General features: G+C 42.7%; 1 protein-coding gene across 4 annotated transcripts in view; it reads right to left on the reverse strand.

Moving 5' to 3' along the window:
- LOC105429843 (uncharacterized) overlaps positions 1-19406 on the reverse strand; it is a 62505-nt gene that overhangs the window by 12305 nt on the left and 30794 nt on the right. Inside the window, exon 5 of one of the 4 annotated variants that reach the window (XM_011643042.2) lies at positions 1061-14229. The exons of the other annotated variants lie outside the window; for them this stretch is intronic. Coding sequence (XP_011641344.2) covers positions 13937-14229 — 293 coding nt within the window. The 3' untranslated portion in view covers positions 1061-13936. Of the gene's footprint in view, positions 1-1060; positions 14230-19406 lie in introns of those variants that run through there. 4 annotated transcript variants of the gene reach the window in all.

The following is a 19406-nucleotide window of genomic DNA, read 5'->3' on the forward strand; positions in this document are numbered from 1 at the left end:
TGCTGACGTGAAATCGGAGCCCAGATAAGAACCGCGCACACGTGACTCGGGAGTGTAAGCGATCTGACACCCCGTCGCGTCGCTTTCTTCCGCCCCGGTGGCGTTTTCCCAGCGATTTGACCTACGATTCGGTTGCCGGTTGAATCAAACACGCCCGCGAACGGGGGAAAAAAAAAAAGAATTCACGGACCTTTCCAGACCGAATAAACGCGGACGAGGAGCCAAAATCCAGAGGATTCAAAATCCAGAGTGCCTCCGAGATCATCCCGCTGAAGGCTATTTCGATCGGTACACTCCCCGGGATTTGCAGTCTAAGCCGCGCGCGGTTATACTCGGGCCCGAAATCCATTTCAAATGCAACTCCCTTATCTCCGCTGGACGATCGCAGGCTATAAAATATCACGTCAGCTTGGAATAGAAGGTTATTAATATATAGCAACGGTGAAAACGATCCGATCGCAGAGCGACGAGAATACCCGTCGCGATACGTACGCTAATGTCGTCGCTGCCGCTGCATTATTTCGCGCTAATAATAGCGTTATCGCGCGAGCGCGATCGACGAAATAATTCAGCGCGACTTAAACGATAAGGTATCGTCGTAATCCTCGGCGCCGGAGTTGAATGCGATCCCTCAGACTCTTCTTCCCCGTCGCGAGCCGCGATTGAAGCAGCTGTCGTAGATCGAGGCGGATCTGAAACGGGGATCAAATTGTCCCGCGCCAATATACGCGAAAATATTCCTGAAATATGCGCGGCCGTTCAATATTTAATAACGTCCGTTCATAAATGTCGTCAGTTCATCGCAAATCGGTATTTCTGACTTTCCCAAGGTGGCCGACGATTCGTCGTCGTCTCGTGCACACTTATCCTTCATCGATTTACGGTTCTGCAGAGATGCAAAAAATGTATACATGTATGTACACACGAGACGTGGCATCTCGATTGAGTGAGAATGGAATAATTTTTAGGGAAATGGGCGAGAGCGCAGATACCGTCGGTGAATACCGTCGAAAAGGGAAAAAAAATGATCTGGAAGAAAAAAGAAAGGTAGACGGCTCGGTTAACACACAATTATGTTTAATCAAAAAATTAGTATGAAATACATTAAATGCACATGTGATTAATTCACCATTTTTTTTATCATCATCATTATCATCATAATCATCATCATCATCATCATCATCATCATCATCATCATTATCCGTATTATCTACACTAGAATTAAAGATGTATATAATAATGCAATTGTAAACATAAGAGACTTTATGTTAGAATAATTCATAAGGATAAGAATATAATCGTGATAACAATAAGAGAAATATAGTAGTAAGAATAATTTCTCGTAATAAAACCGGTTGACGTCTTAACTATTTCATTTCTTCGATCGGCATGGTCAGAAGTTCCTCTGCGAATTACTTTTTTTTTTCTTCTTTTCTTTTCTAAGTATGCCTATTGTACGTTTCGAGCCAAACGATCATTTATATGTGTAATAGAAAGATATTAGCTTTCAAGCGACCCGCCGTTTGAAATCGACGATCGTCGTGATCGCCACCCATTTCTTGATCCGGAAAGGCGATAATAACAACGACGATCGTGCGGACGCAATTGGACTTAATTCGCAAACGCGAAACAGCGTTACAATAACGGCGGAGGCTTTGCTCCCTTTTTGTCCAAGTGTTTAATCGCGCGATCGCTTTTATTCTACATGTAGTGTCCCCGTAAGTAACTGTACTGTCGGAAAAAACAGCTTTTTCGAATCTTCGAAATGAATGACAACAGTGAAAGGAAAGAAAGACCAGAAACAAGGAGCCGAAACCGAAATTCCGGCGAGGAAATAAAAGGAGAAGAAGCAGAAGGGGGCACGGGTTTTCGAGAACGTAACAGGAAGAAAAGATACAAACGGCCGACACACACACACCACACCACACACACACACACACACACACACACACACACACACACACACACACACACACACACACACCATACACACACACACACACACGCACGCACGCACGCACGCACGCACACACACACACACACACACACACACGTTGATGAAAGTTTTGCAATCACGTTGATTACGATTTTTTCGATCGAATCAGCTTTCGCGATCGTCGATTTTTTTTTTTTTTTTTTTTATAAAGTTCGTCGGTCGAACTTGCGGACGTTTGAGCCTTCGATGTGTTTGAGCGCGACGGTAATGCAAATTTTTCTTCGAACGTGTGTCGAGGAGCGAGATAACAAGTTGGGGAGGGGAGGGGGGGAAGGAAGGACGTTGATCGCGATTTGGTTTCTTTTTTTCTCGCATGCATACACGCACGCATTCATGCACGCATTCTTTCTCTCTTTCGATCTGTCTTTCCTCCTTTCGCTTCCTCTCTTATGCTTTCTCTCGCTCTCTCTCCTTCTCTCTCTCTTTTTCATATAGCTCGCATATTATCACACAACACGGAAAATGCAACGGATAACGATTTTCTTCCTCTCATCGTTCGTTCATAAAATGTCGAATCTACTTTTAGAGGCTCGTTTTCTATATTTACACGCGCCGTGTAAAATCACAACTTTCAGTCTGACAGTCGCGCCGATTCACATTTTATTTTATTTAAAATTTTTTTGTTTTTAAATGATGAGTAGAACACGCTCAGTATTCTCGCAGGGAACACTGATCCCCTATATATTGTTACGATTTACAATTATTATATATTTAGTTTATTCATCCCCCGAGAAAAATAACAAAATGTATATATATATATATTTAAATATATATATATATATATATATGAAGATAGATATATATACATATATCGTGTGTGTGTGTATATACATATATATCCATAGTTAATCCGTAATTTGTATATATTATTATATAAAGAGATATTAATAATAGTACTTTTTTTTTTATTTAGTTTAATAATGTACAAAGAGGCCAGGGAGCTGTCGCGCGGTGGTAAAAAAAAACAACAAAACGCCTAAACGCGCCCCTTATCCTATCATCTAAGCCTAATCCCTAGATAACGCCTATTTAACTACACTCATAATGTTCACTTGCACAGCCATAGTTTCTTTCTTCTCGCTTTTCTCGCTCACTCAATCCTCGATCGTTTAGAGAACGTTTCCTCGATCGCGCCCGATTCACGCGATTCCGGGAGATGCATCCGCGTCTCGCAATTGAAACCGAGATCACATCGCCGAATAAAAAGGCACGGCTACTTCAAATTCATCAAAGATATATTTCAAATCGAAAGTGTCGCGAATATAATGGAAAGAAAGATTCAAGAATATAATAATTAAGCAAGAAAATAATTCAGTCTTTCGAGAATCCGCTGAGGATTTCTGGAAGTCTGAAGCTCAATTTGAAAAAATTAAGTTTTTCTTTTTTAAGTACTTAATGTCCGTACCAATTTGACTTTTTCCGGTCGGTGTCTTTCACCGGTGATACGTCATGCATCGTTGTCGTCGAGTCATCGCATTCCGCGCGGCCGAAATTCGATCGTCACTGGAACCACACGCGCGATTACGGAATCGCCCCGGAATCGAAACGAATTTGTATCGGGTGCGACTCGAGGATTTCGAAAATTCAAGATAAATGTTTATTCCACTCGTTCGTTCTCGCCTTATCCGCTCGTTCCCGTCACCGAAAGTATCCGGAGAACGCAACATTGTGTCCGCCGCGCGACAGCGCCCGTGCCCTGCATCTTTTACTATCGCAATATTGCACGATTTTTTTCTTTTTCATTAAATTCATCTCAATTTCAATAAGGTGTTAGCACCAATCTATTATATCACAATGTTCCACTCCACACCACGCAGTTGTAAATATATAAATACCTATATGTAGTAATAATAGTAATAATAGTGGTAGCAGTAGTAATAGTAATAGTAGTAGTAATAGTGGTAGTAGCGGTAGTAATAGTAATAGTAGTAGCAGTAGCAGTAGTGGTAGTAATAGTAGTACATCGCAGTAATTCCCATTTATAATTAATAAAAGTTTTCGATATAACAGCCAGGCGACCCGCGGCCGAGTGAAAAAACGACGGCGCGCAGGTCGAGTTCAATGTTTTGTGAAATTGTGTGTGCCGAGTATTTCTCTCTCTCTCTTTTTCACCCGAATCTCCTCCTGCCCCCTCTTTGCGAGTGTCCCTACCCTCCGACGTGGTTTCGTGTCGATATGGTTTATCTGTCCCCGCAGATGCATAATGTAATTGAACGTGTATGTGGTGGATATGCGAGTTTTAACACGCGTCAAGTATCGCCCTTGGGAGATATATAAATCACCAATAGAGTTTTCCGTCAATCATTTACGACGAATCGTTCCTTAAGCTACCATTTATTCTACAGATTAATTGCAAGGGGTCTCGCGCACATCTAGAGGTTGAAATTCTTCGAATCCCTTACCCATCGCGTTTTTTTTTCTTTTTTTTTATGAAAACATGTACATTCATAGAGCTTGACATCTGGATGGCTGAACGGTAGGAATTATCATCTAATAATTTTCCGCGTTCTTAAAATCTTCTTAAGAGTAAACTTCTCGGATAGACGAAACATATTGCCAAGAAACACCCTCGCGCCAGTGATATATATATGTCATTTCGGGGGCACCCTGTGTACAAGTTCCACTCTCATGATTTCGTCCGCTTCGATGCTACGCGCCCGCAGAAAAACGAAAAGCAAGAAATTTCGGCGTGAGTATAGTTCGCAGATAAAAAGGAATCCGGGGCGAGCGGGCAAAAGTACAAAAGTCACGGGATTTAGAAAAAGAAGACCTTTATAGAAATTCGTCTTGTTCGTTTTCTCGCGCGTCACGCCACTCCCAGAAAAATAAACTTTCCGCCAAAGGTTATTGCCTCGCGCTTCCATAACGCCGTTATCGTCGAGCAGCGGACTTTTCCCCGGGATCCTCTTTTCGAGAATCACATGTCGATACTGCGCCGCAGCGAGAGGGGCGAGAGGGCTACGAGGTTTCCGTCGACGACGACGACGACGACGACGACGACGACGACGACGACGACGACGGTACGAAACGAAATACGACGTCTCGTCGCATCGAATAGCAGCGGCGACACGTATTCCGCCAGATAGTTATTTATTAACGGAGATTATATCGGAGGGAGCTTCCTCTCGAATTTTGCAACACCCGATGAATCAATCGGAGTGCCAAAAATTATACAAAAATCGGCTATCATTAAAATACTAGCGATCGAAAAATATAGATATATTTTAACTTAAAACGCGTATTCCGCCGAACAGTTATTTATTAACGAAGATTATATCGGAAGGAGCTTCCTCTCGAATTTTGCAATATCCAGCAACGATGAATCAATCGGAGTGTCAAAAACCGTACAAAAATCGGTAAATTACTAAAATATCAGCGAACTTTGAATTTTGCAACGTTCGGCAACGACGAATCAATCGGAATGCTAAAAACCGTATAAAAATTACTAAGATACTAGCGATCGAAAAATATAGATACATTTTAACTTAACATCACCGGCCTCGAAGGGAATTATAATCTCTCTCGAAGCATCAGAAATCCCTTTCATCCCCTGTTACGTTATTCCGGGGTTCGTAACAAGCTCTCGATTTTTTTTTTCGTCACGACGACGTAGCCTCTGGCAGCATCGTGATTTATTTGGCTCGTAACACTTGGACGAAAGATTTGACGGGTCGTTTATATTGGATCGCATGCTTCGGAGTTAGCTTTTTATCGGAGGGGTTTCGTTTTATTCGGTACGTTGACGCTCTGACAGCACTTCTGCAGCTTCTATTGTTGCCCCGTTCGCGGCAGCAGCGATGCCGTGTAACTTCCCGTCGACTTTCACGCGTATCGCTATACTTGGCGGTGAGTTTCACTTTTTGCCACGTCGCGTTTTAATTTTCTAATGGCTTTTTGAAACGTTGCCTCGCGTTGTTCGCCAATCGCGGAAAAATCGGAAAGAATCGCGCGAGAAGTGTGACGTGCCGAAATTTTAAGAAACGCCCCGAACTCGCGCGATTCTTTCAGCTTCTTTAGAAGATTCCGCTTTTGATATTTCGAGTAATCCAGTTCGGAAGAACTTTTGATTCGCCGACGCTTTTGCACGCTCCGAACGATTCGTATTCGCGGTTAAATTAGCGTTTCAATGTGAAAACCCCGACGCGACAGACGTCGATCTCGCGACGAATTCGCCGTCTGAATTTCCCCAGGCGGTTTTTAAAATTTGGTCGATCCAACGCGCGTGTTTCCGTCATATATTCAAATTTCGCGTGACAAGATGCAAAGTCGCGAAAGAGGATTCGGGACACGGCGCGAAGAGAAAAGCAGGCGAAAGGGGAGTGAGTCGAATCGTAAAGCAAATCGCGCGTCGGCGTGGCGGACGCCGGATATAAAGCGCCGTGAATAAATTAGTCCACGCGATAATGCAACGTACGGGGCGAGAATCGCGAAAGCGCGACGATAGTAAGAAAAAAATGGCGTAAAAGTCAAGTCCCCTTTTCGCACGCACGTGGATGGCGGAAAGTTCATTCGTCTGGTTTCGACGTGCGGACGGAACAATCCGCGCCGATTACGCCTCCGAGTTGACGGCGACTTCATTCGCGGTCGTTTTCCCGATTTTCCTCGGCGGATCGATGTTCTCGCACTAGTGTTATTTACCGAATCGGATTTTCCTCCCGCTTTTGCGTGATCCGCAGTATATTATGATACATTCGAAGGGTACAAAATGGAAAAAAACAAGAGTAAACCGCGACGAATATTCCAAAGCAGTTATTCAATCCGAAAAGTTAAAAAAATATATGATTCCGATAAGATGACGTAAAATTTGTTAAAAACTGACAATGTCTGTATTAATTGATTACCGATGCTTCTGTGATAGTAGATTTATATCCGACGATTGCAACGTCGTCATCTTATTATACACGAATACTTTTGAAAAAGAATTCCGATTCCTCTGTTTTCGTATTCTTGTCGCGCGATATGATACAAATTTCCGCGTGGAAAATAATCGTCAGTTAAAATGTTAAGGTTCGAGTGGAACTCGAAGAGGTTCAAATGACAAAAGTTGTTGCGGCGTTTAATAATACAAATGCCTGAAAATACCGGTGAAATCTTGTCTGCACAAGTTCGAAAGACACTGGTCCACATGGTTTCACGATGCTCTCCGCGTTCCCACCACTTGGCTCCGCTCTATCGCGTCTACTCGGCCATTTATCCGCGAATGTTCGAAATACGTGGCATGCCAAACATCGTGCTTCGCATGTATGCATGCAATCGGCGAGCACTCCCGATTGTCGCGAGCACCAAGGCGATCGATATGCTTTCATACATATGTGAAAGCATATCGATCGAAAGCGCGCGTCAGAGATTTCCGGCCATGAAACGGCCGTGTGATAAAATGTGAAGTTACGGCAGCTAGAAGTCGAGCGGGTCAAAATCTTGAGGAGAATCCGAGGCTACGAAGAGAACACCGAAGAGAAATTTCGAGGATATACAATAAATTCGAGAACTTTGGAGTCCGAGGGGAATTTTTAGATTTAAAGATTATAAAGAATTGAAAACATTTTTCCGTCCTTGGCAGTCCGAAACGTTTATCAAAAACGTATTATCAAGAGAGCAATGAAGTGATCTTCGAGAAATTTAGAGATTTCGAAAAAAATCTCCCGGCGATTTATCTTATTTAATTTTCACGAGAGCGATCGCGTTAGAATCTTTGATAATAATTTTTCGTATCAAAAAAAAAAAAAAAAAAAAAAGATATATGTATTGATATACTCGTTGATTCGACGTTTCGTGCGACGCGACGACTCTTTCGTATGTGTGAAAGCTATATATGTGCATGTATAGATCAGCCACGTATATGCGACGGCTGTCGGATGCTTTGTACGACTATGACCATTTGACAGTTTGTGTATGGGCAATTCCGGAAATTGACAGCGACCAGTAGTCGAAACGAACGTCGAACTACACACACACACACACACACACACACACACACACACCACACACACACACACACCACACACACACACACACACACACACACACACACACACACACACACACACACACACACACACACACGCACGCACACGCACGCACGCACACGCAGCACGAGCGAAAAGTCACGCATCTACGAACGTTGTTGAATAATAATCGCGCGATCGTATAAATACATCGCATATTGTTTACGCAAATATTACGAAACGGAAAATCAAGTATGTTGATTCTGAACATTATTGAATTAATTAACATACGTTTTACGGCATAATATTCGCGGAATCGCGGCTGACTCTGCGGTAATTAATGATCGAGTAGTAACGTTTCGTTAAGCGCGATTCTTTTGTTCGCAATAAAAGATTAGATCGTAAGAAAATTATCTCCGCGGATAATTACGGCGGACGCGTGGTGTAGCTTGAAGAGACGTCGAAATATCTACGGAGTCGCGATTAAATACGTAACGTAACTAAAGAAGGAAAAAATGTGTAACGATTACGTTGCGATTTCGTCGGTTCGCATAACGTCACGTGTGTTGCGTGACTTCTCTATCGATCTGTGTAATTGCGCAATGCGCGCGAGTTCTAGCGCGAGCGACGTTTGATGTTCATTTCAAAGAAGAAAAACGAATTATTAAAGCACACCGATACTCCGGAATAATTTCGCTCGCTCGGTGACGTCTACTCGCGCGTGGACGGGTGACAAAAAGAAGTGGAAGTTTCTCGAGGGCGGAGCTTCTCTCGAATGCCGGCTGGCTAACGATGAATGCAATTCTAATGGCGACGGTGCGACAGCGGCGGCGGCGGCGGCGGCGGCGGCGGCGGCAGCGGCAGCGACGATAGTGGAGTTGACTCTGGCAATATTAGGATGAAAGATGAAAAGCAAACTCCACCGTTAAACTTTGCCGCGGTCAACCAATTAAGTACAACCGCGTCCCGACTGCAGGCAGGGCCATAATTTCGCGCGCACGATGGAACATCGATCCCGACCGTGCGCATCTCGCTCATGCTCGCCTTCTCTCTCTCTCTTTCTCTCTATCTCTTCCTCTCACTTCATCTCTCCGAGGACGCCCGCAATGCACCGTGCAGGGCGGATGCATCGTGAGGGAGGCTGCGAACACGAGCGAGTCACGTGTGCGCGGGCCGAAATCTGCATCACGCCGCGGTCCGTAACCATCGCCCATTATTTATCCGAGTTTGACGTATCGAGAGCATCGTGGAAACATGCGGAAAAATATCACGCTGACGTTTTGACACAGAGGTTCTCAAACGGCGCCTTGTCACGCGCTGCAGAGACGCTTCAGAGAGAGCTTCGGAGAGTCTAAAGAGAGTTACGGCGGTATCAATATTCGATATCAATATTCTTAGCAATCTCCGCGGATCCCCCCTTAATGAAAGAGAGAGACATTAACAACATTTTTAGCTAAGCATAATGATAAAGCGTTCCTTTATTTTTCATTCATTGGAAGAATACTTAAAACACAATTGGCAATTAAAATATCGATACGTTTAATTTTAACGCGCGATCACGATTTATAAATAATCATGTAAATTTATTACATTTTAACGATCTGGCATTATACGGCGACAGATTTGAGTACCCCTGTTTTCATACGGAGGACGGAATAGTTGAGAGAAAATCGGTATTGCTCGTAAAAGTTGTTCTCCTCTTATTCTCCTCCAGACTCTGCTTCTTCCGCGTTTACGATTTTTTCTTACGCTCTCTCTCTCTCTCTCTCTCTCTCTCTCTCTCTCTCTCTCTCTCTCTCATTCTCTGTGCAACAGAGATGACTCATCTCGTATTAATTTTTCCGGGACCGACGCAGATAATCAGCTCCAAAATTATTATACGGTAACAACGTCGGATTAATTTTCATATCTTTAATGACGTACAATTAAGTTTTATGTCATTTACAAAATTTCAATTTGTTAAATAACGTCACGTGTTGCATTGATTTAAAAAGAGCTACAAAAACAAATATTCGTATGAAGAAGAATTATCTATTTACGAATCGGAGCTGGAGAATCAACTTTTGCGGCAACAGGCGCGACGGAACATTAGGCGATCGTTAATTAATAGACATCATAAAACCAACGCGTTGCGCAGACGTAGCGAAAAGAAAAATAGAGCGAAAAAAAAGCAAGGCAAAGAGAGAAAGAAGAGAAGTCGATCGGCGTGTGATTTTTTTTAGCCAAGGAGGTAGGCCCTGCAAGTGCATCTTAATACGATTCAACTTGCCCTGTCAATAAATAAACCTTGCGTGTGTCGCGTATTGCAATATAATGTTGCGCCGTGTAATATATAAACAGTGAATAACATATATATAAAATCATAAAACGATAAAACAAAATAAAATAAATTATCCAATATATTAATATATATACTTAATAAATCTGAAATAATATATTAATATTCTGGTTATATATTATTAAATTATAGGTATATGCGTGTTCGGTAGCCTTAACTATGCAAAGTGCCCCTTTTCTGCAAAAAAGAGAGAAGATCGACGGTAATATCATTTCATCACAATATTGCGGTTTGGCTCTTTGAATAGCTATGGGACTTTGCGTATTGCATGTACACATGTCTGTATGTGTTCCTCTTTACGTGTGCATGTGTGTGTGCATGTGTGTGTGCATGTGTGTGTGTGTGTGTGTGTGTGTGTGTGCGTGTGTGTGTGTGCGTGCGTGCGTGTGCGTGTGTGTGTGTGTGTGTACAGGAGTGTTTTCCAGTGACCCCCATTAAATAGGAAATTACTTGTTGCAATTATACGACGATAACCAGCATCGATGGATAGCAATTTTTAATTCTAATTCCTAAATTCGATATTAAAAGAGCAAAAAACCAATGATGATGAAAAAACTTTTTCGGTCGCTCGGAAAAAATCTGAGGTTGCCAAAATAAAGGGGTTGCTATTTTTTTTATTATTAACATTAGAACGTTTAAACGCATGAAGTGTTTCGCTCTGACTCTTGATTCCTTGATTGTTGAATTTGGTACCAACTTTATAGATTAGCTTTATAGATCTATTTAGATCTCATGTTGTCCGCAATCTGAAAAGTTGAACGGTGTGCGGGGGTCGCTATGCTCTCGTTTCAGTAAGAAAAGTTACCCCTGTGTTCTGTGTTGTGTGTTTTACGCCTCTATTCTTTTAGGCGCCTGTCCTCTTTTCATGCGTATGCGTATGTAATTATGTATGTAAAAGTGTCACCGAAAGTAATTAGGACATCATGTCTTTAAACAACTTTTGGTTTTACCGCGGAAAAAACCAAATGCGAAGACTTCTGAATTTTGAACTTCGAAATGTCAGATGGATTAGATAACACCGGCATTTAAAGAAATGATTTCTCAATTACTTTTGAGCGATATACATTTATCTGCATTCCTCGTAAAATCATATGTTATAATATATATTATATATATATAGATAGATTATACACGTAAATTTCATGATGTACGAAGGAAAAAAAAAACAAACAAAGAAGAAAGAAGAACAAACAGATTGCACCCCAACCAATTAAATATCAATGTGCAATGACGATACGAGTATCGTGACCATCCCTTGAATAAAATTAATCTTTAACGTAACTATATCTCCAACCAATGATAGATTATTAGTGTGTGGTAGGTTATATAAAGTATAAAATATAGAGTACTCTATAAATCAATCCAATACGAATAAAACCTTATTTGTTGCCTACGCACTTAAGTCCCGAATCGTGGAATGTCTCCGTGATTTCCACTATTTATTCCTCGCATTATAACAGCGCGGCGTGCGGCTTAACCGTTATTAATATTATAGACTTTAGGTGTTAATTAACAAGTAACGTGGGTTTTATAGTCAAAGTTCATATTAGGACTGCAAGGCGCGCTACATAATGTACTATCAAAATTTCACGAAACGTATAGGACAGAAATTTCGTTGTCGCTCGATTTGCGTTGCGTGTTTTTTTTTTTATTCGCGCGTGCACATGTGTTGCTGCTGTCGCGTACACGCGTGTGAGGGTGTTCGCGTATCGCGGATGCGTGTCCTTCGTGGTGCCGACCCTTGCGTGAGCTGCGCCCCGTGTAACCGCGTGTGAAAGGTCAGGGTGTAAGCGTCCGTATCGTATGTGTGTGTGTGTGTGTGTGTGTGTGTGTGTGTGTGTGTGTGTGTGTGTGTATGTATGTATGTATGTATGTATGTATTGTGTGTTGCATGTAACACTTGCGTGACTATGGAACACGCATGTGCGTCGATGTGCACGCGTACATTTAATATTGCTACTTCCCGAAGGCTGTTAATACATTACGATTACAATCTAATATGAAGTCCAACTATAAACTCTTCAACAACTATACGACTCACCCTGCGTATCGAATGGATTACTCCCAGCGACTCAGCTTTATAATTAATAGATATCGTTATAATTAATTGATTCATTAATATTCTTTCCGGCTGCCGTCTCGCCGTCCCGACCGGATCGGCAGCAGCATCTACGGGAGGAAATTGGCACCACGTTTGCTCCCATTTTATATATATTTATATATTTATATATATGTATTTATATTAATTATGTAATTAAATCCGCGCGTACATACACTAACCGCGCGAACGATTCGCATCGTTTCAATCACGCGACTCTCCCCGCAGCATTCGCTAAAAGTATCGGCGATCGGCACAACGCTCCTTTTTCTTACCGTGGAAAAAAAAAAAAAAAAAAAAAAACAGATAAAGCTGCCCGGTCTTTGGACAACATCGTGGCGCGGACGAGATTGTCGCACGTCATGGACAGCGCGTTGATCATATCCGCGATATATCGGATCACCGATCGGCGACGAAACGTGACGACCTAAGCACGACGGTTCCGCGCGCGAAAGACAGAAGGGTTAATCTCTCTCTTCCGCGAGCGCGTTTCCCTCGCGCGAGTGAGAGAACCCGCCGACAAAGCGACCTGCGCTAAACGATGCGGCTCGTCTCGAGTCGACCGATCGATCAACAGCGCCGCGATTGAGAGCGACCACCCTGGCTATTCCACTTCGATTGTTCGTGATATACAAGATTCGGAAAGATCGCGTAGGACCTCCCTCCGCCGAGAGTTCGTTCAGAGAACGTGCCGAATGACGAAAGGGAGGTCTCGCGATCTTGCGCGATCCACTTTCGGGTCGGCGTCGAATCGGTTCGACCTCCCGAAGAGTCGAGGAAGAGCAACGGCGTTGTCGTTGCCACTGTCGCGCGCACGCGTTAACGAGCCTCCCTCGTCCGGCGAGACAAATCGAATTTGAGTTTCATGATCGCGGCGACTTCTCGGTTCGGCACGAGGGAGGACACCCTCGCGACGCGGAGCGTCGGCCTCGAGATCGCGGCCCGCGGCTGCGTTTCGCACTTCGCGTATTCGCCCCGCTATTCGGCAACTCGAAGGGGGAAAAAAAAAAAGAAAAAGAAAAAACTTAGCCCTCACAGCGCTTCGTTAGCTACAACAAGCCCATTCCCAAAGAAAATCACCGCACACTAAACTGTACACATCGCTGTATATTAATCTTTTCTGTTCCATTTTTTTTTTTTTGCAATTTTTGCGATTTTCATTTGTTAAAAAAGACCCCTACAGGAGAAGTTCTCTCGATATCCCTTAAGCGTAGAACCTACAAAAGATTTGGTGTTCGAGAAAGAAGAAAAGCCGAGAGAGACCGGCCCTTTTCCCCCCAATGGCCGTAACTTCAGGACTGTATTTTCGCCGAAATTTTATGCGGAATACCCCCCTGCGGCTGCGGCCACCCGCGCTTCTCTCAGTGTATATCCATCGTTTATATATATATATATATATATAATTTTTGGAGCGCGCGTATGTTATATATATTATATTTCAATATATATGTATATATGTATATTGAAATATATATTTAATATATATTAAATATATATATTAAATATATATATATATATTTATCTCATTTATATATTTTCTTATATCCCTTCCGGTGTCTTTAGGATAGCGTGTTCATGGTGTCGTTGCCCGTTGAGAGCGCCAACGAGCCCGCCATAAAATCATTAAGATCGATCTTTCTCGCTTCGGGGTGTTTGAATTTAAAGTGCGTGCGCAGGTTGTCGCTACGTGTGTACGTGGCACGACAGAGAGGACACTCAAACCTGCCGGGGAAGTGGACGTGGTAGTGGTTCCTGATGTGCGTCACGACCTTGCCGCACAGCTTGCACCTGTGAAGGTTGCAGCCGCCTGGCACCCGGTCAAAGGTCAGCCGCATGTGCCAGGCTTTTGAACCTGCAACATCAACACAAGACAAGTCACTTTCAACTGTTGGCTTCCCAACACGACGCGGCGAGTTGCCCGGTCGCCGGCAACTCGTTTCTCTCGCTCTCGCTCTCGCTCTCTCTCTCTCTCTCTCTCTCTCTTTATTTTTTCCGTTTTTATTTTATCTGATTTTTTTCGTCATGTTTACTCTGATTACGTTATTGTTACTTCTATGCCGTTTCCGTGCTGCTTTCGCTTTGTGGTATTTTACTTCGATACTTGATATTTTTTTTTTTTGGGGGGCTCTACAGCGGCTTTTTGAGGGTCGCCGGATCCTTGGATACTCGGGTAAGATATTCAACTCTGTGGAAGTCTCTCGGATTCCAGGATCGAGTCGAATCCTCGAATCCTCGGACCAGAACAGCGGACGCATTCCCCGGTTGGGGTCTTGGAATCTTTGGATTCTCGAATTCTTGGAAATTCTGAGATCTCTAGATCACCGAGTCCTAGGATCTTGAGATATTCGATCTTCGGAATCTTGAACCTACAGATACTCGGCTTCTCGAATCCTTGGATTCTAAGATCCCTGAGGTCTTGAGTCCCCTGGGGTCGTCGAACATTTAACTCCTCGCAGATGTAAACAAGATCCCTCCGTATCCTTGGATCCTCCGATCCTGATCTCACTCTCGTTAATTTCGCGCGTTCGTCGTTCCCGAGTTCTTTTATAATCGCTTGCTTCCCTACCTCTCTACATCTCTTTCCTTTCTCTTAAAAGTCCTCCCCTTCTTCTCGCGAAATGTTACTATGTATGTATATTATAAATATGTATTGTATATCCTAATCGCGCGTTAAATTGCTAGAGACAGACAGAACGAGGAAACAACAAGCATTTCACTAAACATATGAATAATAAAACAAAAATTTTGTTCCTCTTATCGCGATGAAAGAAGTACCGTAATTTTGAAATATAGCTTTCCTTTTAATTGAATAAATTGAATTTGATCGTGTACCACGGGGAGGAAACACAAAGCTCTTGAACTAAAACGTGCAATAGATTGGTTCGTGAATTACTTTTTTTACAATAAATCGAAAAAAGTACCTCGTTTAAGAATCGATCGCTCGTTACTGTGACGTTCCCTTTGAGGCGTCGCTGTTCTTTACGGATTGCAAGACATTGTATCGTTTAAATAAATTTAAATAAATTGAGCCGCGGGCTCATATCCCACGAATAACTACCTCCTCGCACGAGACATGGTCTCTATTTTCTCCGTACGCGAGAGACGCGCTTAATAATTTCGTATTTAAAAACATGGAATTTCGCTTTGTGAGAGGCGCGAACTCTTACGAGCCATTTTCGCAAATATCAGACATGAAAAAACGCGGCGGTAAGGAATAAATATTAAATCAAGCGACACTTCGGGCTAGCGAACTAAATGAGCAACGCCACCAGTCTCGTATATTTAACACGAATTTTGCACTGCTTTCGTAAAACGACAATGGCTCACGTCATACAAGTTGAAAATGGCAAGTTTTTCGAAATTATCACAAAAACTTCGACATACTGCATTTTTTATTTTTATTCCAATTTCTTTCGATTTTTTTTTTTTTTTTTCATCTCTGCTCTGCTCTCTCCGAGATTACCCAGGAAATCTATTTTATACAATTATTTATTATTATTGTAGTCTAATGGAAATCTAACGTCTGGATATGCGATTGTCGTTCGAAGATAATGCAAAATACCTCTTAAAGACGAGCATCAAATAACGAATCGGAGCTATCTCGAAGACACACGACGCGCGTCTTCGAATGAAGCGCAAACACTTGCCTCTCGACGCGATCGAAATGTGAGATACTCGAGGCAAACGACGAGAACGTGCGATTAAAGCGTCAGACGTAAGTCCTCGTTAAACATCGATCAAACTCCAAACCAGTGCGATTAATCAAAGAAAAAGCGTAAAATGGGCGTACAAGTTTTTGTGCATAGGCAAAGCGAGCTTCTCTTTCGTTCTTTTCCCTTTTCCCAAAAAATCGCGTTACCGCTTGCTCTAGTGCTCGATATTAATACACGTGCCATAAACAATTAATCTGTCAATATTGAAAGCAAAAAAAAAGAAAAAAAAAAAGAAAAATCATCACCGAACCAAGCCACATTTCTATCGCTAATGAAATTATCATTTTCAACGCATAGGCTTTCTCCAATGAGACTCCAGATTCGTTCAACGTTCAACGTCTCAGACAGCTAAGTTATGATCCGCGAGTAACTTTGCCTCAAGAAATTAGGCGGCGCATCGCGTGTCCGACATTACGCCGGTCGGGCTAATTAATTATTGAAATGATACGTATACGCAAGACGACCGAAACAATTATACTCCCATATCCTAATACACGAGCGAAACGAGCTTGTTGTATTATTCAAGAACGCCAAATGGTTCTGTCTGTCTCGTGGCACGAGTGCCCGGCCCCGAAATCTCACAAACGGAAGAGATAGACCCAAAACGTAATGGAGCACTTCGCGAGCGATGCGATGCGATGCGATGCGATGCGATGCGATGCGATGCGGTGCGGTGCGGTGCTCGGCCGCTTGCGGAGCGCTCGCATATGCAATGAGTATGCGCGCTGCGTTGTGCAGTGCATAAACTCAATAATGTCGTGAAATCCCCTCCGTCGCCGAGAGACGCATGGAACACCTCAGAACGTCAAATCCCTCTTCAAGCCCGCGGTTCTTCACAGAGCTTAGAACGTCAGATTCCTCTCTCATATTCATCCTTGTTAAAACGAGCAATCTGCGCGTGTCCATTCTGCTTAATAACGAGTGAAAAAAAAAAAAAAAAAGATTTGACATATCACTTTGCTCGAAAAATTGTAGCTTTTCCGAGGAAATAAAGCGGAAATGATAATTTCAGCTTACGTCAGCTGAAAATGTTTGATGCGACCGACAAAATTTACGCCAAGAAGATACGTATGTTTCAAGAAATGTATAAAACTATTTTAATTTATCTTTGTGGAGAGACGCGAACTGTGAATTGAAAGTGATTTACTCCTCGACAGACTCCGTGCGACAGGGAAATGACACTCGAGATGCTCCATGATCTGGAAAAATGGAGTCTCTGAAAGCTTGCACCGCCATTCGGACTGATCAATATTCGTTTTTACGTGTCTTACTTAGCGTATTTGCACGTATTTCCCGGGGATATCCCGCCGACGATCATAATGGAAACATAGGGTGTGAGAAAACTAAAGTATGCCAATGATATAAAAGCTCATAAAAATTTATTTTAATTAGATAGATATACTTAAATCTGCTACTATTTCGAAAAGGTTCGAGCAGATCTCTATATTTAAGAATTTTCTTATATCTTTCGTCATCAGTCTGCAAATCTTTTGGATTGCTTTAAAATATTTAAATCCTTGAATGTTAAATTTTCCAATTTGAAAAGAACAGAGTTAAAAAATTAAAAGAAAATTTTTAAAAATATTTTCTTCAATTATGAAAGGAGTAATACGCTGCTATGCACACGTAATAGGACACCCTATAGAATACCGTTTATTTTTGTCGGGGGTGAGATCATCTCGGGTTCCGAATAGGCTGACTGAACTCTCCAGCAGGAGACTCCATTCCAGCGATACCCCAAGCATGATATCGCGTGTTAACCCCTTGCAAACCGTCTTATCTTCGCGATGGTTACGTCACGTGCCACTTTATTTTGCCGCGAAGTCAGCCAACGTGCGAAGCGAAGCACATTTTAAGGTAAAAATACAAGAAGCCACCGGGGAAAATAATTTCAACTCCGCGGCGGCGATATTTACACAAATAATATTAATCTAGCCCGTGCGAAAATTAAAACTACGTTTTATAAGCTGTCTCGTATCATATATACAAAGAGTTAATTATCGTTATCACTAAACTCTCTACACTTTACTCCCCATTACTAAAAAAATTAGTCGTGTCGGAAAAGTCGCTATTCGTCGCAGCGACAAAATAACAAAAAATATTCGCGAATTGTATTTACATGTGTAAGTTACAAGACTTACTTTCTTCTATCACCCTGTCTTTCCAAGCGCCTCCTTGTACGCAGCTACTCGAGGAAATGACGGGGCGCGACAAAGGGTTAAATCGCTGTCTATCCTCTCAAGAAAGCCGATTGCCGCCGCGGCTATATCGTCGTATATCGATCGGCTGCATTCACGCTAGCTTCCGTTCTCCGATTAATGCGCGATTTAAATAATATTCGCGTGACGGCGCGGGGGCGATAGAGAAAAAAGGTGAAAGGTCACTCCGCGCTTCCGATCGATGAAAGGACCGGCGCCAAGAAAGGGTTCGCGAAACATGGATATACGAAGGCGAGGAGCGGAAGAAGGAAGCAGACGAGTTAAAAAAAAACTTTCGTCGGTCCCGACGACCGACTTCGATTTTCAATGGAACCCGATCGCCCCCGCGTTACCACTTTTTCATTTCCACTTTTCCAGTTTTCATGACGAGTACGCGCGGAATGCAGCCGCGGGAACGACGCTCCCATCGGCGTTGTAAAAAAAAAAAAAGAGGCTTTGTACACGGTCGCTTTTTATACATATACACAAGGTTTGAGAGCGATATTTTTAGATATACACGTGTGTATACAAGTGTGTGTACCTTTTTCTCTCTCTCTTGTTAGTGGCAGTAGCGTCGGTTAGATTCGGTTAGACCAGTGTTTTTCAACCCTTTCTACATGACAGAAATGCCTCGAGATACGCGATCGACGGGATCGACGGATCACGAAGAGATGCGATTTTTTTCGAAAGTTGCATATCAATAGCAGGGAGCTGTCGTAACGTAATTATTTCAACGTGGTTTAATTACCAATCAATTTCAACGTAGGTTATGGGATCTGCAAATTAATTTCTCCCGCTATCGATATACCTCTGCCGCACCAAGTCACGGTACACTGTAGTCCCTTTGATCTTGATTTCAATAAAATGGACACGTTACGAAGCGCGTAACGAGCGCTTTACGAACTCAGCCATTCCGCGAAACGTCCGAGATGTGCTCAGCTATTCGTAAATTCCTTTCTCGAACACCTTGCGTTATTATTCGCTTGAGATTCGTTTCAATGTATATAAAGTAGGATAGGTACTTCATAAAAAGATTCCGAAAGGATAATCGCGCGCAAATTTTCATCCAGGCTTTCCATGGAAACGTCTGACACGGAACATAAGGTTGAAAAACACCG

This window comes from Pogonomyrmex barbatus, unplaced genomic scaffold (assembly GCF_055798465.1).
Source record: "Pogonomyrmex barbatus isolate J1 unplaced genomic scaffold, ASM5579846v1 scaffold13, whole genome shotgun sequence".
NCBI lineage: Eukaryota > Metazoa > Arthropoda > Insecta > Hymenoptera > Formicidae > Pogonomyrmex > Pogonomyrmex barbatus.